At 46.0% G+C, this 19223-nt stretch overlaps 1 protein-coding gene across 3 annotated transcripts in view; it reads left to right on the top strand.

Moving 5' to 3' along the window:
• The window catches only part of LHX2 (LIM homeobox 2), a 54413-nt gene extending 35845 nt beyond the window's left edge, over positions 1-18568 (top strand). For all 3 annotated transcript variants that reach the window (XM_083423127.1, XM_083423126.1, XM_083423125.1), the window contains exon 5: positions 17663-18568. In XM_083423127.1, the coding sequence (XP_083279253.1) occupies positions 17663-17950 (288 nt within the window). In that variant the 3' untranslated portion in view covers positions 17951-18568. The remainder of the gene's footprint in view (positions 1-17662) is intronic.
• The last annotated feature ends 655 nt before the right edge of the window (positions 18569-19223 follow it).

Here is a 19223-nt window from a genome sequence, read left to right as displayed (position 1 = left end):
TTTTTCATGTAATCACCAAAACAACTGTGTGGCAGGTTAGGGTGAGGGACAGTAACTGGCCCAAGGTCACCCAAAGTGAGCTTCATGGCTGAGTTGGGGGGGGGATTTGAACCCTGAGCTCCCAGGTCCTAGGTAAAGGTGAAGGGACCCCTGACCATTAGGTCCAGTCGTGACCAACTCTGGGGTTGCGGCGCTCATCTCACTTTACTGGCCGAGGGAGCCGGCGTACAGCTTCCGGGTCATGTGCCAATATGACTAAGCCGCTTCTGGTGAAACAGAGCAGTGCACGGAAACGCCGTTTACCTTCCCGCTGGAGCGGTACCTATTTATCTACTTGCACTTTGATGTGCTTTCGAACTGCTAGGTTGGCAGGAGCAGGGACTGAGCAACGGGAGCTCTCCCCATTGTGGGGATTTGAACCGCCGACCTTCTGATTGGCAGTCCTAGGCTTTGTGGTTTAACCCACAGCACCACCCGTGTCCCTCCTAGGTCCTAGTCCAGCACTATAACCACTGGCTCTCAAGAAAAGTGGCAACGGCGAGGTATCTAACACTAGGCATGGAATTCTTTGTTTACTTAATGGAGGCAGGGGTTGTTGTTGAAGGGTAATAATGGGAGGCAACAATTTTTGGGTCTTGATGGTGCAAACCTCTCATTGATAGCCTTGGAAGCGCCCCCTCCCCCGGGTCCATGCTGGACAGCAAACCAAAGGGCATTTGCAGATGACAGGGATCTAACCTGCGGCCTCCTGTGTTCAAGGCAGCAGCTCAGGGCTACAAGGTTGATCGGGGTTGAGAGAGTCTTCTGTGGGGAGACTGGCAGCCTTCAGCCTTTCCAGACTATGAGAGAGACCCAGGTAATACAGCAGCCAGCCTTGAGGTGAAAGGGCTCTGTGGTTATTTTAAATAAGAACGTACAAATCTTTGAAAATATTCACATCTGGCAGGTTTGCAAATGATGAAGAGTTTGCTTTGTGCTTTTTGCTTGGAATCAATTGGGTCTTGGAGCATGTTGATAATGGCTATCAGAGGCAGGACGTAATTGTTTTGAAGTTTTTCAGCAGGAAAGCCTGGGAACATTTCGGCTAGAGGCTCCATGGCTGCTTCGGCCCTTAAGGGGGGCTGGGCTCTGATTGGTCCATTTTGGAGGCATGCAGGTCTCCCTGACAAACAAGGCAATAAAGGCGCCGGTAATCAGATGTCCTTGCAATATCTTAAGGAGAGCCGGCTGCATCTGGGCAGAGCCCTATCTAGTCCTACATCGTGTTCTCACAGTGAGCAAAGAGGTACCTCTGGGAAATCAAAAGGAGGACCTGAGAGCAAGGTCACTCTCCCTCTCCTGTGCCAGTTTCCAGCAGCTGGAATTCAGAAGCACGGCTGCTTCCGGCTGCGGAGGCAGAGCAGAGGCACCATGGCCAAAAGCCCTTGATAGCAAGCCCATTGTGCACTCAGGTTCACCTTTAGCAAAAAGGACATGGCAGCACAGTCATCCCTCAGGCTGAAGTAGCTTCAGGTTGAGAGCTTTCGGATTGCGCGCTGCGGTGACCCAGAACTAACGGAACGTGTTACTTCCAGGTTTCGCCGCTCGTGTATGCGCAGAGGTCAAAATGGCATCATGCAGAAGCGGTGAATCGCGACCCACGCACGTGCAGATGCACAGTCGTGGGTTGGGTTTGCTTCAGGATGCGAACGGGGCTCCAGAATGGATCCTGTTCGCATCCTGAGGTACCACTGTATAGAGCTGGAAATGAAGGAGGAAAGGGTAACCGGAAGGATCAGCAATTGGAACGGCTTCCTTGCTTGGAGAGGCTCAGCACCGAATCACAGAATTGTCAAGTGGGAAGGAATCCCCAAGCGACATTTAACCCCAACACGCAGGAATCACAGAGAAATAATCCCTCACAGGGTAGCCATCCAATCTCTGCTTTAAAATCTCCAGTGAAAGAGAGTCCTCCACCTTTGGGAAACTCTTTAGTTTAGAGGGGGGAGGCAATTAAAGGGGAAGCGTATTTGGACTGTAAGGTTATTCTTCGCTTCCTCTCTCAAAGGAACATAAGAAGAACTCCTGCTGGGTCAACAGAAGGTCTGTCTAGTCCAGCATCCTGTTCTCTCACTGGACCACCAGACAGGGCCGGCCCACCCCACCCATGAAGCATGGTCCACAGGGGCAGCAGAACTGTCCTCTAAGGCAGGCACGTCCAGCTCCCAAGAGACTGTGATCTACTCCCAGTATTAAAAAACTGGCAGTGATCTACCCATTGGAGGGAGGAGGAGCGTGCGTGGGGTGGGTGGATTGCCCAGAGTTGTTGAGCTTTCCCCCCATAACTTTTGCTACAGGATAAGGATCCCACGATCTACCAGGATCAGCTGGGGATCTACTGGTAGATTGCAATCTACTGGTTGGACATCCCTGCTCTAAGGGAGACACCCTTGTGTGTCATGCTGCTGTTAAGGCCAGGAGCAGCACCAGGCAACAAAGTTAAGCCCAAAAATTACAAGATTTGGGGCAAACATTTCACCAAATGTCTTTATGTAGTTCATTGAGAAAATTAATGTAAATAAACAAATTGTCCCCGCAAACAACAGAGCCTTTGATTTCAAGCGTCATAAGAATGTCCTGTTATTGCTCAGCAGATAAGTGCAGCAAAGAAGTAAGAATTTAAATGCAAATCATACTGCAAAACAAAATATACTAAATCTCCCCCCCCAAAAAAAGTTTATTTCAAGATGTTATTTATTCACTTTCTTATTAGCTTCTTCTCTATCCTACTTTATTCCGTCATGGAACCCAAGGCAGTGTACAGGTGTGGCTTCCAGGTGACCACCCAACCCAGGCACTGACCACCTCTGGACCTTCTCAGCTTTAGCAAGGTGATGGTTTTAGGTAGCTTCAGACCATCACCTGGGGATGACTTCCTGGACCTGAGCTTTCAGCCTTGCCTTTACCTGAAATGTTCTTTGGACAGTGATGGGCATATGTCTCTGTGGTGTTCCTAAGCGGAGCAGGGAGGCCTTCTCAGTGGATATTCTTTGGATGCCGAATTGTATATTATTTGGACACCGGCCAGAGTTCGCAAGGGTTGCATGGCAAATGTGTAGTCAGATGGGGCAGAATGTGTTTACAATTTCAGGATAGTGGGTGCTGTGGCTTATTCCTTCATTCTCTCCTGTTTTGCTTCCTTGCTTCTTGTCTAGAAAGAAAGACAGGATACACATATGAAATAATAAACCAATTACACCACCAAGGCAATTATTTTCTCTTCAAGGATTTCTGTTTCGGACAATTCTGTGGTGTCCCCTGTTTCATATATTTCCCAATGAAGATGCATATTGCTTTGTGAACGGAAAGCAGATTTCAGGGGGCCAAAAGTTGTTCTGTATCTCCCCCACCCCTGGACAGTATTAAGGGTTTAAGCCTCTGATAGTTTGTGACTCCAGAATTGTATGGGGAGTTTTTCTGAAATAATGATATGTTGGTCTCAATTCATAATCCCCTGAGTTGGTGAGGCTCCTTTGACAACAAGAAACCGAGCCATTAGAATCGCTGGCCCAATCCTGTGGAATCGCTCTGCCGACAGAGATGTGGCAGGTGTCTTCTGCTCCAACCTTTTAAATGCCTGCAGAAAACTTTAACATTCTGTTGGGCTTATGCATGTAATGAAGAATATATATTTGCATAATAGTTAGCTGATTTTGGATTTTAAAAACGCTATTAGGTTTTTATTGCATGGTTTTACATATAATTGTTGTAATCTGTTCTGATATGTCTTATGAATAGCACCATATACTTCATAGATATGTAAATAAATGTTGTTTTTCGTTGTTGCTTTTTTAAAATGCAAGCCAATGCCCCTTTAGGAGTTGCTTCTGCCCACCAGTGTGTGGTGGGTTAGGTGCAGCTTCTGTAGCCATTCATGTTTGCACATCATGTGAACAATGACACCCTCATCATAATGCTGTCGTGTATCATTTCCCCCATTCAATCTGGACCCACCCAGGGGGGCCTTCAGGCTTTCAGTATTTGGAGGAGAGTAGCAAATGCAAACTGGAGATTTTAGGTCTGTGGATTTTAAGTGTTTATCCCAGTGAAGCAAACTCACCGCTAACAAAATAATAATTATTCATGGACTTTTTGATGGGGGAGTGCATTGAAAAAAGTGGAATGAAAGAATGACTAAAGATAAAGCATGTTAAAAAAATCCTGCCAGCAAATCAGGCAGAAGCTCATTGTCCCATAATTGCCTCATAAACAAAACAGAATGAGCACTCAGTAGAGCCTGGCCCCCCCCCGATCTAACCACCATGTGAACTTTGTGCAAGCAAAAGTCTGGAGGAGCCCTGTTTCTGCAGAACACCCCATAAATCAAAAAGCTGTGGAACTAGCAGCCCGGATTAATATTTGTCAGGAATTGGGATATGGGACGGCACTTTGGCACTGCATAAAGCTTTAAGGTGTGAGTGGTCCTGAGTCTGCCATGAACTGCCATGTGCAACTGTCTCCAGGCCCCCTGACTGTCCTGCCCATTCTGTGCTGCTGCTCCTTGCCAGAGGTGATGTCCGTCACTGTTAAATGTTCAAGATTTCTAAGGGACACTTGCAGCTGTTGTCTCTTCTTCTGCACTCCTTCTCTGCAGAGGGAAGGGGAGTATAATTCTCACAAATATTCGGGCATTCGTAGTGTAGAAAAGGGGTTGTGTGTGCTCAAGAGAGCCTCTCCATCTCCTTTTCTGGTCTCACTGCTGCATAACAGCTCTGCAATGCATTCCTGTCACCACCACCACCCTCTTTAGGGGGACATCTAGGGATGTCCAATTAAAAATTAGATGTAGGGATTCTGGATCTGTGAGCCTTGCCTCTCCATCCAATGTCTTGCAATTTACTCTGAATGCAAGGCCAGCGTTCCGTCTCTGCTTCTCCATGTGAATAGAAAAAACAACAACCTGGCTTTATGCACTCTGATCTTAGAACATTGAATGTATGGATTTCCATACACCCGGAGCTTGCATTTTACACAGACTTTGCTAGTCTAACTGTGAATTTTATTAAGCACAAAAGGAAGCAGGGGAAACAGGGAAAAGGTCAAGAGAGATTACAAAATAAACCAGAGCACTGTGGTTCTAAAATGTGACAAATCTTGGCCTGTTCACCAACAATACAGTATTTCTGGTCTACTTATACCTAGGCAGCGAGTGAGTCCTCAGAAAAACTTTTGAGAAAGTCCTTCACAATAAGTAAAACTAGCAGTCATGAGATATGAGGATCAGAAACTGAGGCTATATAACTTATTCGTAAATGCTCTGTCCAGGGACATTCGGCTGCTGCCTTTATCACACACCTTTAGGTGTCAGGCAAAAAGTTCCCCTTCAACAAGGTCTTTGGCTGATTAATACCCTACTTTTAAATGGGTTTGTGGAAAGAGGTATGTGGGGGGTTACTGTTTTTGATTTTTTCTTGACTTTTTTTTAAATATTGTATTTAAATCTTGTATTTTTATGTTGTGAAATCTACCCTGAGATATATGGATGAAGGGTGGCATGCTTAACAAACAAACAAACAAACAAACAAACAAACAAACAAACAAACAATTAAATAACCAACCAATCAATCTGGAGTCGGGGTGGCCAAGTCTGTGGATGACTCAAAAATTATTTAGGATTGCGAAATCCTTTACTGGATGGTCAGGCTCTCCAAATAGATGTCTCAATACTGGGAATATTGCAAATGAGGATGAATAGGGGTAGCTAACTTGTAGCCCTCCAGATGTTTGTGAACCTTGACTTCCATGGAGATGTAGGCCAACAACTAATCCAAAATGCGGCAGCTAGACTGGTGACTGGGAGCGGCCGCCGAGACCACATAACACCAGCCTTGAAAGACCTACACTGGCTCCCTGTACATTTCCGAGCACAATTCAAAGTGCTGGTGCTGACCTTGAAAGCCCTAAACGGCCTTGGTCCTGTATACCTGAAGGAGCATCTCCACCTCCATCGTTCTGCCTTGACACTGAGGTCCAGCGCCGAGGGCCTTCTGGCGGTTCCCTCATTGTGAGAAGCAAAGCTACAGGGAACCAGGCAGAGGGCCTTCTTGGTAGTGGCACCCGCCCTGTGGAATGCCCTCCTACCAGATGTCAAAGAGAAGAACAACTACCTGACTTTTAGAAGACATCTGAAGGCAGCCCTGTTTAGGGAAGCTTTTAATGTTTAATAGGTTATTGTATTTTAGTGTTCTGTTGGAAGCCGCCCAGAGTGACTGGGGAAACCCAGCCAGATGGGCGGGGTATAAATAAATTATTATTATTATTATTATTATTATTATTATTATTATTATTATTAACATCTGGAGGACTTTGAATTTCTCACCTCTGGGCATTGGGAGAAGTTTTAAAAAGTTTAAGGAGTGGGAATAAATCACGATAGAAATTTATAAAATGACGTATGATATGAGGAAAGTTAACAGAGAAGGTTCTCCATCCCCCACCCCATTTCCCCCATAATGCAAGAACTCAGGATCACCCAATGAAATAGTTTGTGTATGGAATTTGCTCTTGCAGAATACAGTGGTACCCCGCAAGACGAATGCCTCGCAAGACGGAAAACCCGCTAGACGAAAGGGTTTTCCGTTTTTCGATGCGCTTCGCAGGACGAATTTCCCTATGGGCTTGCTTCGCAAGACGAAAATGTCTTGCGATTCCTGGGGTTTTTTTTCCGCTCCCGACCCCCTTTTTCTAAGGCACTAAGCTGCTAATAGCCTTTTAGCAGCTAATCCGCTAATCCCTTAAGCCTTTAATAGCCGCTAATAGCCGCTAAACAGCTAATAGCGCTAATCCGCTAATCCGCTAATGGGCTTGCTTCGCAAGACGAAAAAACCGCTAGACGAAGAGACTCGCGGAACGGATTCTTTTCGTCTTGCGAGGCACCACTGTATTGCAAAACGGCAGCTGCTATCTCCTCGTTTCCACTGCAAGCCGGGTGGAATGAACTCCAGGTCCCAAGTGCGCCACCTAGCTTGTCATGCCAGTCTGCACAAAGATTCTGTCAGGTGACCCCACCTCTGGACCAATCCTGGTTCCCCTTGGCCTATAAAACCCTTTCCTCTCTGAGATGATTCTTCCAGCCTCCTGCGCCCTCTACTTGGGTGTTGGCTTCCATCCTGACCTTTGTCTGCCTCTGGCCCTCAGAAGCTTTTATCCTGCTCTGAACCCTGACCCAGCCCTCATCCTGCCTTGTGCTGGACCCAGGGCCAGATTTAGGTTTGGTGAGGCCCTCAGCTACTGAAGGTAATGTGGCCTTTAGATGTCCAGCTGTCCTTTGCCAACAACAATTGCCGCTGCTTTTTGTGTTGAATATATTCTATATGGTAATTTATGGACCAAATAGGTATCTAAAGCCATTTTTTAAAATCTTATATTTTGGAAATGTACATCCAGGTTTTTTTCCCTTTAATTTTTTGGGGGGCCCCCAAGAGGGTGGGGCCCTAAGCTACAGCTTGTTTAGCTTATACGTAAATCTGGCACTGGCTGGACCACATGCTCACATCTAACCCATCCTGAGGCCTGACACTGTGTAAAATGGGCTGCAGGAGAGACAGACCTTGGGTCTGATCTGGTACAGCCACTTCTGTTTATGCCTGTGGGATAGCTCAACTGGTAGAACATGAGACTCATGGGTCATGGGTTCGAGCTCCAGGTAGGGCAGAAAGATTCCTGCATCGCAGGGGGTTGCTCTAGATGACCCTTGCGCTCCCTTCCAATTTTATGAGTCTGTGATTGACATAGTGTGGTGCAGTGGTAAGAATGTTGGACTGGGGAGAGTGAGACCCAAGTTCAAATCTCTACTCACTGGGTGACCTTGGGTCAGTCCTGCTCTCTCAGCCTAACCTACCTCATAGAGTTGTTGTGAAGATAAATTGGGGAGAGGGAGGAACTGTGTGTGCCACTTTGAGCTCCCTGAAGGAAAAGTGAGATATAAAGATAATTATAAAATAGAACAACAGCCTGGCTGCCGGAGGAGTTTAGTTCAGTGTCCTGTTCCTTACTTACAGTGGCCAGCCAGGCAGCTATGCACAGCATGAAGGCAGGGCGCGAGTGCGAGAGCACTGGACCCTCCTGTGCCTCCTGGCTAGTTGCATCCCTCTGGTACTGGAGCCAGCAAACAGCCATCATGGCTGGTAACTGTGGGTAGTTACTGCTGGCGGCCACCCCTTTCTCCTGTGGGGGGGAGTTCCCCAGTCTAAACTGTGTACTGCATGAAAAGTCTTGAATCTTCCATCATTCAGCTGGACTGGATGTCCCCAACTTCTGGTGTTATGAGAGGGGTAGGAAAAGGTTTCTCCGCATTGTGTGTAATTTTATGCACTTCCGTCATTCCCCCCTCTTCTTTGCTTTTTCTCGAAACTAAAAGCCTCATGTATTGCAACCGTTCTTCATAGGGTGTCATTTCTTGAGGCTGACCTTTTCTGAATCTTTTCAAACTCTGCAGTTTCCTTTGCAAGCTGACCAGAACTGAACAAAAGCTGTTTGTATAAAGGCATTATGATATCGGCAGTTTAGTTTTCAGACCCTTTCCTGAAGACCCCTAGCATGGAATCTGCCTTTTCCACAGCTGCTGCACATTGGGTCAAAATATTCATCAGGCTAGTGGGGGTTTTCTTGCTGTGGCAGCAAAAACAGCACCTTAAAGACTTAACAGAATTATTTTGGAATAGGTTTTTGTGGCCTAATACCCGCATGAGCAGGTACATGGATATGCTTTGAAACTTTGTAGGGCCTGGTGAGAAACTCTGTGCGCTGTTGAAGTAACCTGGTGTTCATTTTACTAGTTCAGGAAGGCTTTGTGCTGGCGGCTGATGCTCTAGGGGAGTTGTTGTGTCAGTGGTGAAGCCTGGTAGACTTGCATCGGAGCTGGAGGCTCCACCGCTTAGTTTTTATTATTAATTCTTTCATTTGCAAATTTGACAAAGAAAGGAAGAGAAATAAGAAACTTATAATAATACTACTAATAATACTGATGCTGATGTACGTTTTAATCTTCAAGTTTATTGCTGATTTTATTTTATTTTTTTGGAAATTTTATAGAGCTGACTTTCCTGATGATTTTATTTTTCTTTTTGTAAATTGTTAGGTGATTTTTTACAATCACATGGAGTAAATTGAATGATAATAATAATAATAATAATAATAATAATAGGATAATACTAACTTAAACAACAACAACAAAAGCCACCATCAGTTCACGTTACGGATAAAGTAACCACAAGTGCATGCATCTTAAATTCAATATTAATGCAGTTAGTTCCTCAGATCATTGTGTAATAGAAGATGGACACCTGTCCTTCCAGGCTCAAAGTATAACTCACAACCATAAGGGCTTGCAAAGTCCACACTTATTGTCTTGCTGATAATCCCCATAAGTACAGGAATATAATTTAAAAGTGCACACCTGCAATTATCAAGGGTTTTGCCAATGCAAAATTGGCAAATACAACAACCTCAGGCCAGAAGGAATGCGTCATGTGCCTGCGCTTTCTCACCATTACACTTCCAACATCTGTCTATATTGGACACAGCCTTCTTAAACAAACATTGTGGCTCCACCCCTGCCTGGTTCTCAGCCAGGTCCTGTTTCAGGCAGGTCCTTGCCCCTCCCCCAGGAAGCCTCTGGCCGGGCACTTTGCCAGCAGCCCTGTCACTCTGCCTTGGCTTGCAGCCTCTTTTCTTCCTATGGTCCTGGGGTGACAAACTGGCGCATGGGTGTCTCACAGCTGGCCATGAATCCAGGCATCAAGACCTCTGGTGCTGGGCCAGGGATGTCAGGATCCAACAGTTCCTCTGGTTTTGCTGACAGTGTGGCTGGAGGGAGATCTGCTGAGGTCCCCTTGGTCTTCTGAGTGGAGGTCTAAGCAGGGCTGGATCCTGACCTTTGCTCCAAGCCCCCAGCATCCTATTCTGGGCACCTGCAGGGACGGCGCTACAGCAGGTGAGGGTCAGCAGCTCTTTCCATTGGCAAGCCAAAACAGGGCCTTGGAGGCTCTGGCACCAGGAACCTACTGCCAGAGCACCCTGTTTCAGACCTCCCAGTGCTTTACCAATGCTCTTCACCGCAGATCATTCCAGGCCTGTCCAGTGGTGTAGTGTGTGCGGTGGGGGGACACTGGGGTGGTTCCACGAGATGCAAAATTTGTAGGGGTGCAAGTTGGGCAACAAATGCATCCCCACCTCCAAGCCTCAGCCATGCCTGGAGCGACCTGCCTTTCGTCCCCGACTGCGGAAGAAGGAAATGCCAGCATCCCTCCTTTCAGCCCAAGAGAAGAGGCGGCTGTGAGTGAGCCCCACATTTGGCAGCTGAAGCTTTAAACAGGGGCATTCCCGCCATAGGCCAGCTGGAGAAGCACTCTCGCTATTCGCAGGGACCAGGCAAGCCTTGCACTCTAGCTGAGGTCAGTCCCTGGGCTGGACGCAGCAGCAGCTTCGGGGGAAGGAGAGACAGACGTTGGCCTCTCAGCCCCTGCAGGCACCTCCAAAAAGTGCATTGGGGGAGATTGTGTTTCAAATTGTCTAGGGCTCCAGAGATGCTTGGATCGGGGCTCCTCTGAATGCCCCTGCCAAGTCTGAAGGCGCAGAACAACGTAGAGTTTTTCATTATGGTACCAGGGTAAGGCTTTGTCTATTGTAGAAGTGTTTGCTACATTCCAAGGCATTTGGTTTCTGGGCCAAGATTTTTCTTGGGGGGGGGCAGGCCTTTTGTTGGGGGGGGGTGCAGAACGTCATTTAGCTCAGCATTTTTATTTATTTAGGTGGGGGCAGCTGCCCCTGCCTGCCCCCCTGGCTACACCCATGTTTCAGGCCAGGAAAAGATGAGAGTGATCGCCTTTTCTCCACCGCACTAGGGATGTGTGTCATTTTTTGCCACCACCCTAATAAGAGAGCTTTTGCCTACGGGCCTGTGAGCTGCCCACTTTGCCACTCACCTGCTTACCCTGGCATCTCATCACATGATGGGATTTCCCTCAGCGTGCTTAAGCACCGTCAGGGTTTAGTAGGACATCTCAGTAACGGCATTGTTACTTGAAGGTGGGACTCTGTCCTGCAGCCGTCCTTTGTGCCTTAAGACAGTTGCCCCACCAACTGGGGATGAAATGCTTTGGGGTATATTGCTGCAGAAGTAGTAATTTATTACGGTCCAGGCCCTGGGCATTCTGTCCCCACTGCTAATGCTGTGACTGATAGCTGTAGAATATGCAGCAGGTTTAGCAATCAAAATAGGAATCTTCTTCCTTGAGGATAACAGGCTGTGGCTTCATTTCAGCCTCTGAATAAATATTTTGTTCATTGTGGGTTTGTAATTGAGGCTAACCAGATCTCATTTAGAAGCATATTAATGGTGCTTTGCTGTTGGATATGTGCCAGTTTTGGTTGATAGATTCTTGCTGTGGCAGTTAAAGGCCCTCTATTTCAGGTGCCTGGGTAGCTTTCACAGGTATGAGGAAACAGAAGAGAGGACACTTCTGGGGTAATTCAAATACATCTGTGCCCAAAGTGGTTTTGCAGGAGTCCAGTGGAGCACTGTTGTGCTGTCACACTCTCAACAGCAGCTTCTGCAGAAAAAAGGCAGCGGTGAGGCAGGATTGTGTGGAAGGACTAGACTGGTTCTGCTGGTGCATCTCTGTAGCCCAAGCTTTGCCCCTGCTGTGGTAATTGGCATAAGGCAGAAATTACAAAATGTACAATACAGATGACTATGCCTTACCAGCGATTTGCTTTCCTGCAAATCCAGTCATTGTTGGATACAGAAAAAGATGATTTTATCATTGAACAAATTCAGCACGCATGTGCTAAGTATGCAGAGTTGAATGCTGCAGCTATGATTGCTGAAATAACAACAACAACAACAACAACAACAACAACAACAACAACAACAACAACAATTTATTTATACCAGTGGTTTCCCCAGCCACTCTGGGCGGCTCCCAGCAGAACAGTAAAAGCATGATAAAACATCAAACATTAAAAACTTTCCTAAATTGCCTTTGGCACCATATTGTCTTGTATAAGGGCAATTGCTAACTGGACAGCTTTAGATTTACTTTAGTGGGTGTAAAAGTGAAAGCTTGACTAACTTTGTTGTGACATTAAGAATCTTTTTAACTATCACTGTTACAACGGCCAGTTGTTAAATAAGTTTCTCAAAACTTAATCAAAACGTGTCAGAGATCTACAATGAGCCAAGAAAGACTGAGTAACATAGCAATACTGTCAGTTGAGAGAGATTTCAATGTAGATTTCAATACCAGCATTTAAAAATCTGCAAAAATTTAAAGCAGGTGATTCTAAATCACTTTTAATATACTAGCATTTAACACATTTTACTTCAATAACATCAGTATTTTCTTAATATACAATACATGTGCTGGGGGGTGGGGGGGGAAAGGGTTCAGTACTGGACTGGAGGGAGGCAGTCAAGGCAGTGGCGTAGCGTGGGTTGTCAGCACCCGGGGCAAGGCAAGTAATTTGCGCCCCCTAACCCGGGGCAAGGCAAGTAATTTGTGCCCCCCCCCCGCTGCACTGTCCCTCCCCCAGATAGTCCCTTGTTCTCTCTCCGCACCGCACCGCACGCCTGGCACCCTCCCCTCCACAGTGGGCGGCGACCCGGCGGCTCGGATCGGATTTGCACAGCCAGCACTGCAGTGAGAGAGAGTGAGTGAGCCAGGTAGGGGCAGAGAGCTGCGAGTGCGAGTGCGCCCCCCCAGATGTGCTCACAGTTTCACCTGGCTTAGACAAGGACACAATGGCTAGCAACCCACACTATGCCATTGTGTCAGAACTTTTGAAAAACTGATCCAGCTACTCTTGTCTGCTTGAAAAAACCTTCCACCCCAGCTTTATTGATGAACACAATTATTATGGTCAGAGTCATGCCCAGAAGTTCTCACTGAATGGAATGGGGCTTTTGTGAGCTCAGAGCTACTGCGTGAAGAGCTGCTTGGAGCCAGAACTCCTTGGGAACTTAGGGCCTGGAGACGGAAAGGACTGACAGACTGACAGCTCTTTCTTGATTCTGTGGCTGGTGCTGTGTGGCTGCTCTTAGTTGCCGAAGCAATTTGTCATGCTAATTCTGCTAATGGCGTCACATCCAGTTGTGTCCAAACTGCCTCCCCAGAGAAGCCAGAATGCCTCCCTCCTTGCCGTCCTTCCACCGGAGACTGAAGACTGCTTTATTCTGACAGGCCTTTCAGAACCGACTGCCTTTTAAGGAAATGGCTTTTAATAGTGCCGTGCTGTTTTTATTATCTGTATTTCAATAAAAAAAATTATATTGTTTTAATTCTGTTAGAGTTTAAACACTTTTTGATAGTTATCAATTATAAGTTTTTAGCTTTTGGTATTTTGCCTGTGTTGTTTTTAATTTGCATAAGCAGCCATGAGCCCTGGTCTGGGGAAAAGGTGGGATCTTTGTAATAAAAATTAATGCAACCCTTGAGCAGCCGAAATCCAACTTTTTCCTGACCTGCCAGGAAGCTTCCAGGATGCCAAAGTATCTGGGTTTTGGGAGGGTGAGGAAGTGAGTAAGTTTACAAAGCTGAAACTTACATGGAATCAGTGGAAGGACACCAGCAAGAATGGAGCCTCTGGCTTAGTTTGACCCAACACCACTTAGGGTTGGTTCACAAGTTCATCACTTGAAATTTTGGTCAACAAGAACTGGGCCTCCATAGGGGATAATAACAACAATAATAATTCTAGTATTTATACCCTGCCCATTAGACTTCGTGGCTCCCGCTGCTCTAGGCAGCTTCCAGCACAAATAAAAGCACAATAAAACATCAAACATTAAAACCTTACCTATACAGAAGTTTATTTCCTTGACATTGACATGGGAGGGCATTCCACAGGGAGGGCAGCGCTGCAGAGAAGACCTTCTGCCTGTTTCCCTGTAACTTCACTTCTCGCAATGTGGGAACTGCGGAGCTGGACCTCAGTGTCCGGGCAGAACGATGGGAGTGGAGACGCTCCTTCAGGTCTACTGGTCCAAGGCTGTTTAGGGCTTTAAAGGTCAGCACCAACCCTTTGAATTGTGCTCAGAAATGTACTGGGAGCCAGTGTAGGTCTTTCAAGACCAGTGTTATGTGGTCTTGGTGGCTGCCCTCAGTCACCAGTCCAGCTGCCTCATTCTGGATTAGTTGTAGTTTCCTGGTCACCTTCAAAGGTAGCCCCACGTAGGGTAATGCTGAGCTAAATAATATTTATTCTATGTCTCGTCTTTAGTGCAGTTCTTTGTGCTACATGGAAGACTGTATATGAAAGACTGCATTCCCTCATATGAAGTGGCCTGTTCTCTGAGATCTTCTGGGAGGTCCTTCTCTCACTCCTGCCACCCTCGCAGGCATGCTTTGGGAGTGACATGGGAGAGGACCTTCTCGGATGCTGCCCCCGACCTTGGAAATCCTTCCCTAGAGAAGCCAGATTGGCTGCCTCCTTGCTGTCCTTCCGCCAGGGAATGAAGACTGTTTCATTTTAACAGGCTTTTGGGAACTGACTGCTTTAATGAAAGGGCTGGTACTGTGCTGCTTTTATCGCAATTATTTCTATAGTTTTAATAGATTTTATGTATGTATGTAGTTCTAACCATTTTTACTTTTTTTAACAATTTCATTAAACAGTTTCTTTTTTTTAATAAATATTTTTTATTAGATTTTCCATTAAAAAAAACATTTTTACAAAATTATACACTCATTTTTAACTTAAACCCTTTTTTCCAGAACTTCCCTCAGCTTGTCTGATAATTTTCCGTTTATTTTTTATCCTTGTCTCACATTTCCCAATATTATATTGCACTCAAATACTGTTAATCACATCATATTTTTTAAACAATATTTCTCACAGTAATTTCACAGAGCTTCTTGAAAGCCAACGAACGTTATTTGCTCAGCACAGAAATTTTTGATATACTCTGTAAATTTCTTCCAGTCCTTGGAGAATCTCTGGTCACGTTTCATTTTTATCTGTAAGCTACCTTGAGTCCCATCAGGGAAAGAGATGTGGTAACAACAACAACAACAACAAAACAACAACAACAACAACATGGACTGCTAGAAGGAGCCCATTGGAGGACTATGAAGGGGGAATCTAAATATTCTTCCCAATCAAACGATTGTAATTTTTCAGAAATGAAATGGGTGTTGGATATGTTCCTGCCATAAACACATCTTTATCAGCCTGACGTGTGTGTGTGTGTGGGGGGGTGTTTTACCCCCATAAAGCTTTGCCTGATTCCCCCTACAAGTCGTTAATCAGGGTGACTAGCACATCTCTCTTTGTCTTCCTTCCACAAAGTGGGCCACATCCAGGCCAGGAACCCAGAAACCCAGACCTCTCCTATTGTTTTGTTTCTTGCTTTAAGGCTGACTCGGAAGAGACAGAGTTGTGAATGAACAGAACACCCCCAGGATTGTGTACCTTGGGCAGCCAAATGTGAAAGTCTTTTCCCAGCTTCCTTTTCCTTCCCTCTGATAAATATGCAACTTACTCGTTTTAAAACATGACTTCCTTGAAGCCTGCATGCACCATAAATCTAATAATAATAATAATAATAATAGAAATAACACATGACCTCAATATTTCAAGGACTGCCTGTCTCTATATGAACCTCCCTGAACCCTGTGATGGTCGCCTGAAGAAGCCCTTCTTCACGTGCCTCCTCCATGAGAGGTCTAGAGGGGGACAATTCAAGAACGATCCTTTTCTGTGGTGGCTCCCTGTTTATGGGATGCTCTTCCCAAGAAGGACCGCCTGGCTCCCTTAGGCACCAGGGGCAAAGGTTTTTCTCCAGCCAGGCCTTTGGCCGACCAACATCCTATATCCTTTGAAATGGGTTTGTGGGAGGGAGGGGTTATGGCTTTGTTCTGTTCTTGTTCTCCTTTTTATGTATTTTCTGTTTTCATCTTGTGTTTTTATGCTGTGAACCCCCCGGAGATCTTTGGGTGAAGGGTGGTATATCCACATTTCATTTTTTTAAAAGGCCTGAAGCATGAGGCTTAAGAGACTTTTGAGCTTGTCTTGTGCTCTCTGCTTGAATATGTGATTGTTGTCAGCGAAGGCAAGAGATTATTTATTACGTAGAGCATTTGTTCTGGGCCCTTCGGCCAAAAAGGCTCCCAGAGTGGCTTACATGAAATCAAAACAAGACACTCCCTATCCGCAGGCTTGCATTCGAATAAACAAACAAACAAAAATACAACACACAAGGGGGAAGGGGCAAGGGGGAAGAGGAAAGCCAAAACTGTTCTTGTGTTGATCAGCTGGCAGGAGGTACCTGGTGGCCTCCATCAAAGCAGGTGGAACTCGTCTCCTGCTTCGTGTCTCTCCCACTGAGGCAGCCTGACAGGGTGGCCGCCTCCAGGGGAGAGTTGTGGGGAGAGGAGGCCTGGTGGAGCTGAGCTGTCACGGCAAAACCAATGGAGGTTGTTTGTACTATGGAACTTGCTCCCACAGGAAGTGGTCATGGCCTCTAGCCTGGATGGCTTTAGAAAAGCATTAGGGAAATTCATGGAGGAGAGGGCTATCCATGATGACTTCACTCTGCCTTCTCAACCGGAGCCAGCAATGACTTCCCCACAATGGGCATCTGATGGGCCACGGGGGGAACAGAATGCTGGACTAGATGGGCCGTCGGCCTGATCCGGCAGGCTCTTCTTAGGTACTTACGTTTCCTGGGAAACATGGCTTTGGATTTAAACACAGTAATGAAAACCAACCAATCAGTAACGTGTTTTCTCCTGAGCATCAATGCGCTTAGACAAGGACACAAGCAGTTTTGGCCAGCCACATGAAACTGTGAGCACTTTTGTTCTTGAATCACAATGTGCAGTTTTCCCCACAGGGAAGCCAAGATATTTTCTTCTTCCAACTCGTACAATCTTACTATTTTTATTATAATTATCGTTAATTTATTATTGTACATACAGTTGCAAGGTGTTTGGGTGTCTCTGTCTTAAGTTCTGCTGAAGAGTAGACTGATGGAAGTGAATGGACCTAAGTTAGTCATGCCCATTTAATTCAGTGGGTCTACTCTGGGTAAAATGTAGTTGGATACAACGTATCATTTTTCTGAGCTATTTATTTTTTATTAAAAATCCATCCTGCCTTCCTGGCGTCCATGCACCATTCAGGATGGCTTGTGACACTTCAAAACAATTAAAAGGTATTAAAAATTAGGGTCTCGCCCCCCCCCCAAATAAAAAATACATACAATGCGGAGCATTAGGGATGCATTTAAAAACGTGACAGTGGAAAAGATTAGAGGTGGAAATGACCACCAGAGGTAAGAATTAGCAGGCAAAAGTCTGCCCGTATAAAAATGTATTTTCCAGCCAGCAAAAGAGAGCCATGGAAGGGGCACATTGTTCCACAATATTGATGCTTAACAAGAGCACATGGTAGTGAAATATTACAAATTGCAAGGAATAATAACTATGAATATATATTTCAATATTTTATTTCGTCTTGTTTTGAAAATGCTTCCGTTGTTGTTCAAAATATCCATTTCGCATTGTAAATGTATATTTTTCATGCTTACCAATTGGGGCTTTGAAATGAAACCACCCACTGATAGTCCCCCCACCCTCTCTCTCTCCCCCTTCACCCCCACCCTCCTGTTGACTGGTTGTAGGTCTGGTTCCAAAATGCACGTGCTAAATTCAGACGGAACCTCTTACGCCAAGAGAACACAGGGGTGGACAAGACGTCTGACTCGACCCTCCAGGCCGGAACGCCCTCGGGCCCTGCCTCCGAAATCTCCAACACCTCCATGAGCCCGTCCAGCACCCCCACTACCTTAACGGACTTGACAAACCCCAGTATGCCATCGGTCACCTCGGTCTTGACCTCGGTGCCCGGGGGCTTGGAGGTCCACGAATCTCGGAGCCCTTCACAGACAACGCTCACAAATCTTTTCTGATGACTCTCTCCCTTCCTTCATCCCCCCCTTCTTCTTTTTTTCCTTTGAAAAAGAAATTACTCTTAGTTGAGTTCCAAGCGTATTTTTACTAGAGACTTTCTCACAGCTGGGCTAGCCACAGCGCAGGGTATTTCTGAGGAGGAGGAGAACAGCAGCAGCACGGTCCGGTCTGGTGTGACGGCCACAGGGCGGACGGAGGAGTCACTTGGAAGAGCAACTTGCCACACAACATTTGTGTCAATGTACAGTTTTGTGGACTGGGCGAGGGAAACAGCAATTAATTTAAGTTGGCTAAAGCTTCTGTAATTTTCAAAGACTGCCATGTGCCTTATATACTGTTCTCCCATCCTTTGGATCACACCCATGCCCCCCACCCACCCACGCCCATCTCCTTTTTTCCTCTCTGTGTATTTATGACCAGGGCAAAGAACAAACAAACACAAAGAAGAAGAAGAAAAAATAAATGAAAAAAAAATGTTAATAAGAGTTTTGTTACTTTGAATTAGTCCTAAGCCCTTCATTGATTGTTCTGATGTTTTAGAATTTTAAAAGTGAAAAGTCTGTTCAGCTATCAGAATTTGTAAAAATCTAACCAGTAATAAAACCACTTAAAGGAAACTGGTTCATGTTGGTTACTGTTGTGAATGCCGGGAGCCCCAGCCTTAGATGCCGGGCCCATTAAGAGAGCCTTCCATAACATGGTGTCGTCCAGATGTTTTGGATTTCAACTCTCATCAGCCTGGCAGTTGTAGTTCAAAACATCTGGAGGGCATCAGGCTGGCGAAGGCTACATTTGTGCGAGTGTGTGTGTGTGTGTGTGCAAATGCCTGTAGGTTGGCAGGGAGGAAGGAGTGGAGGAAGGATGGATCCCTTTCAAGACCTCCCATTGGCAAGGCCAACTGGGTGGCTATATGGAGGAGTATATAACGGCCTTGATGATGGTCCATCAAATGGCTTCTTTCAAAATACAGCCAAGACGGCTGTGTACTACCTCCACTGCCAGAGGCAGTGATGCTTCTGAACATTAGTTGCTGGAAACCACAGAAGAGGAGAGGGCTCATGTGGTCAGATCCTGCCTGATGGTTGCCCATTAGGGCATCTGGTTGGACACTGTGAGAACAGGATGCCGGACTGGATGGGACATGGGCCTGAACAAGCAGGGCTCTTATTCTGTTCAGACACACGACCTTTTCACATACACACCCCGAATAAAGATGGCAGGGGCATGAGCCAAGTTCAGTAAATAGGTCAGTTCTCCCCAACGGGAAAGGCA

This window comes from Podarcis tiliguerta, assembly GCF_965153285.1.
Source record: "Podarcis tiliguerta genome assembly, chromosome: Z".
Classification (NCBI taxonomy): Eukaryota; Metazoa; Chordata; class Lepidosauria; order Squamata; family Lacertidae; genus Podarcis; species Podarcis tiliguerta.
Note: the sequence above shows the minus strand (reverse complement) of the source record. Positions and strands in the feature narration are given on the sequence as shown.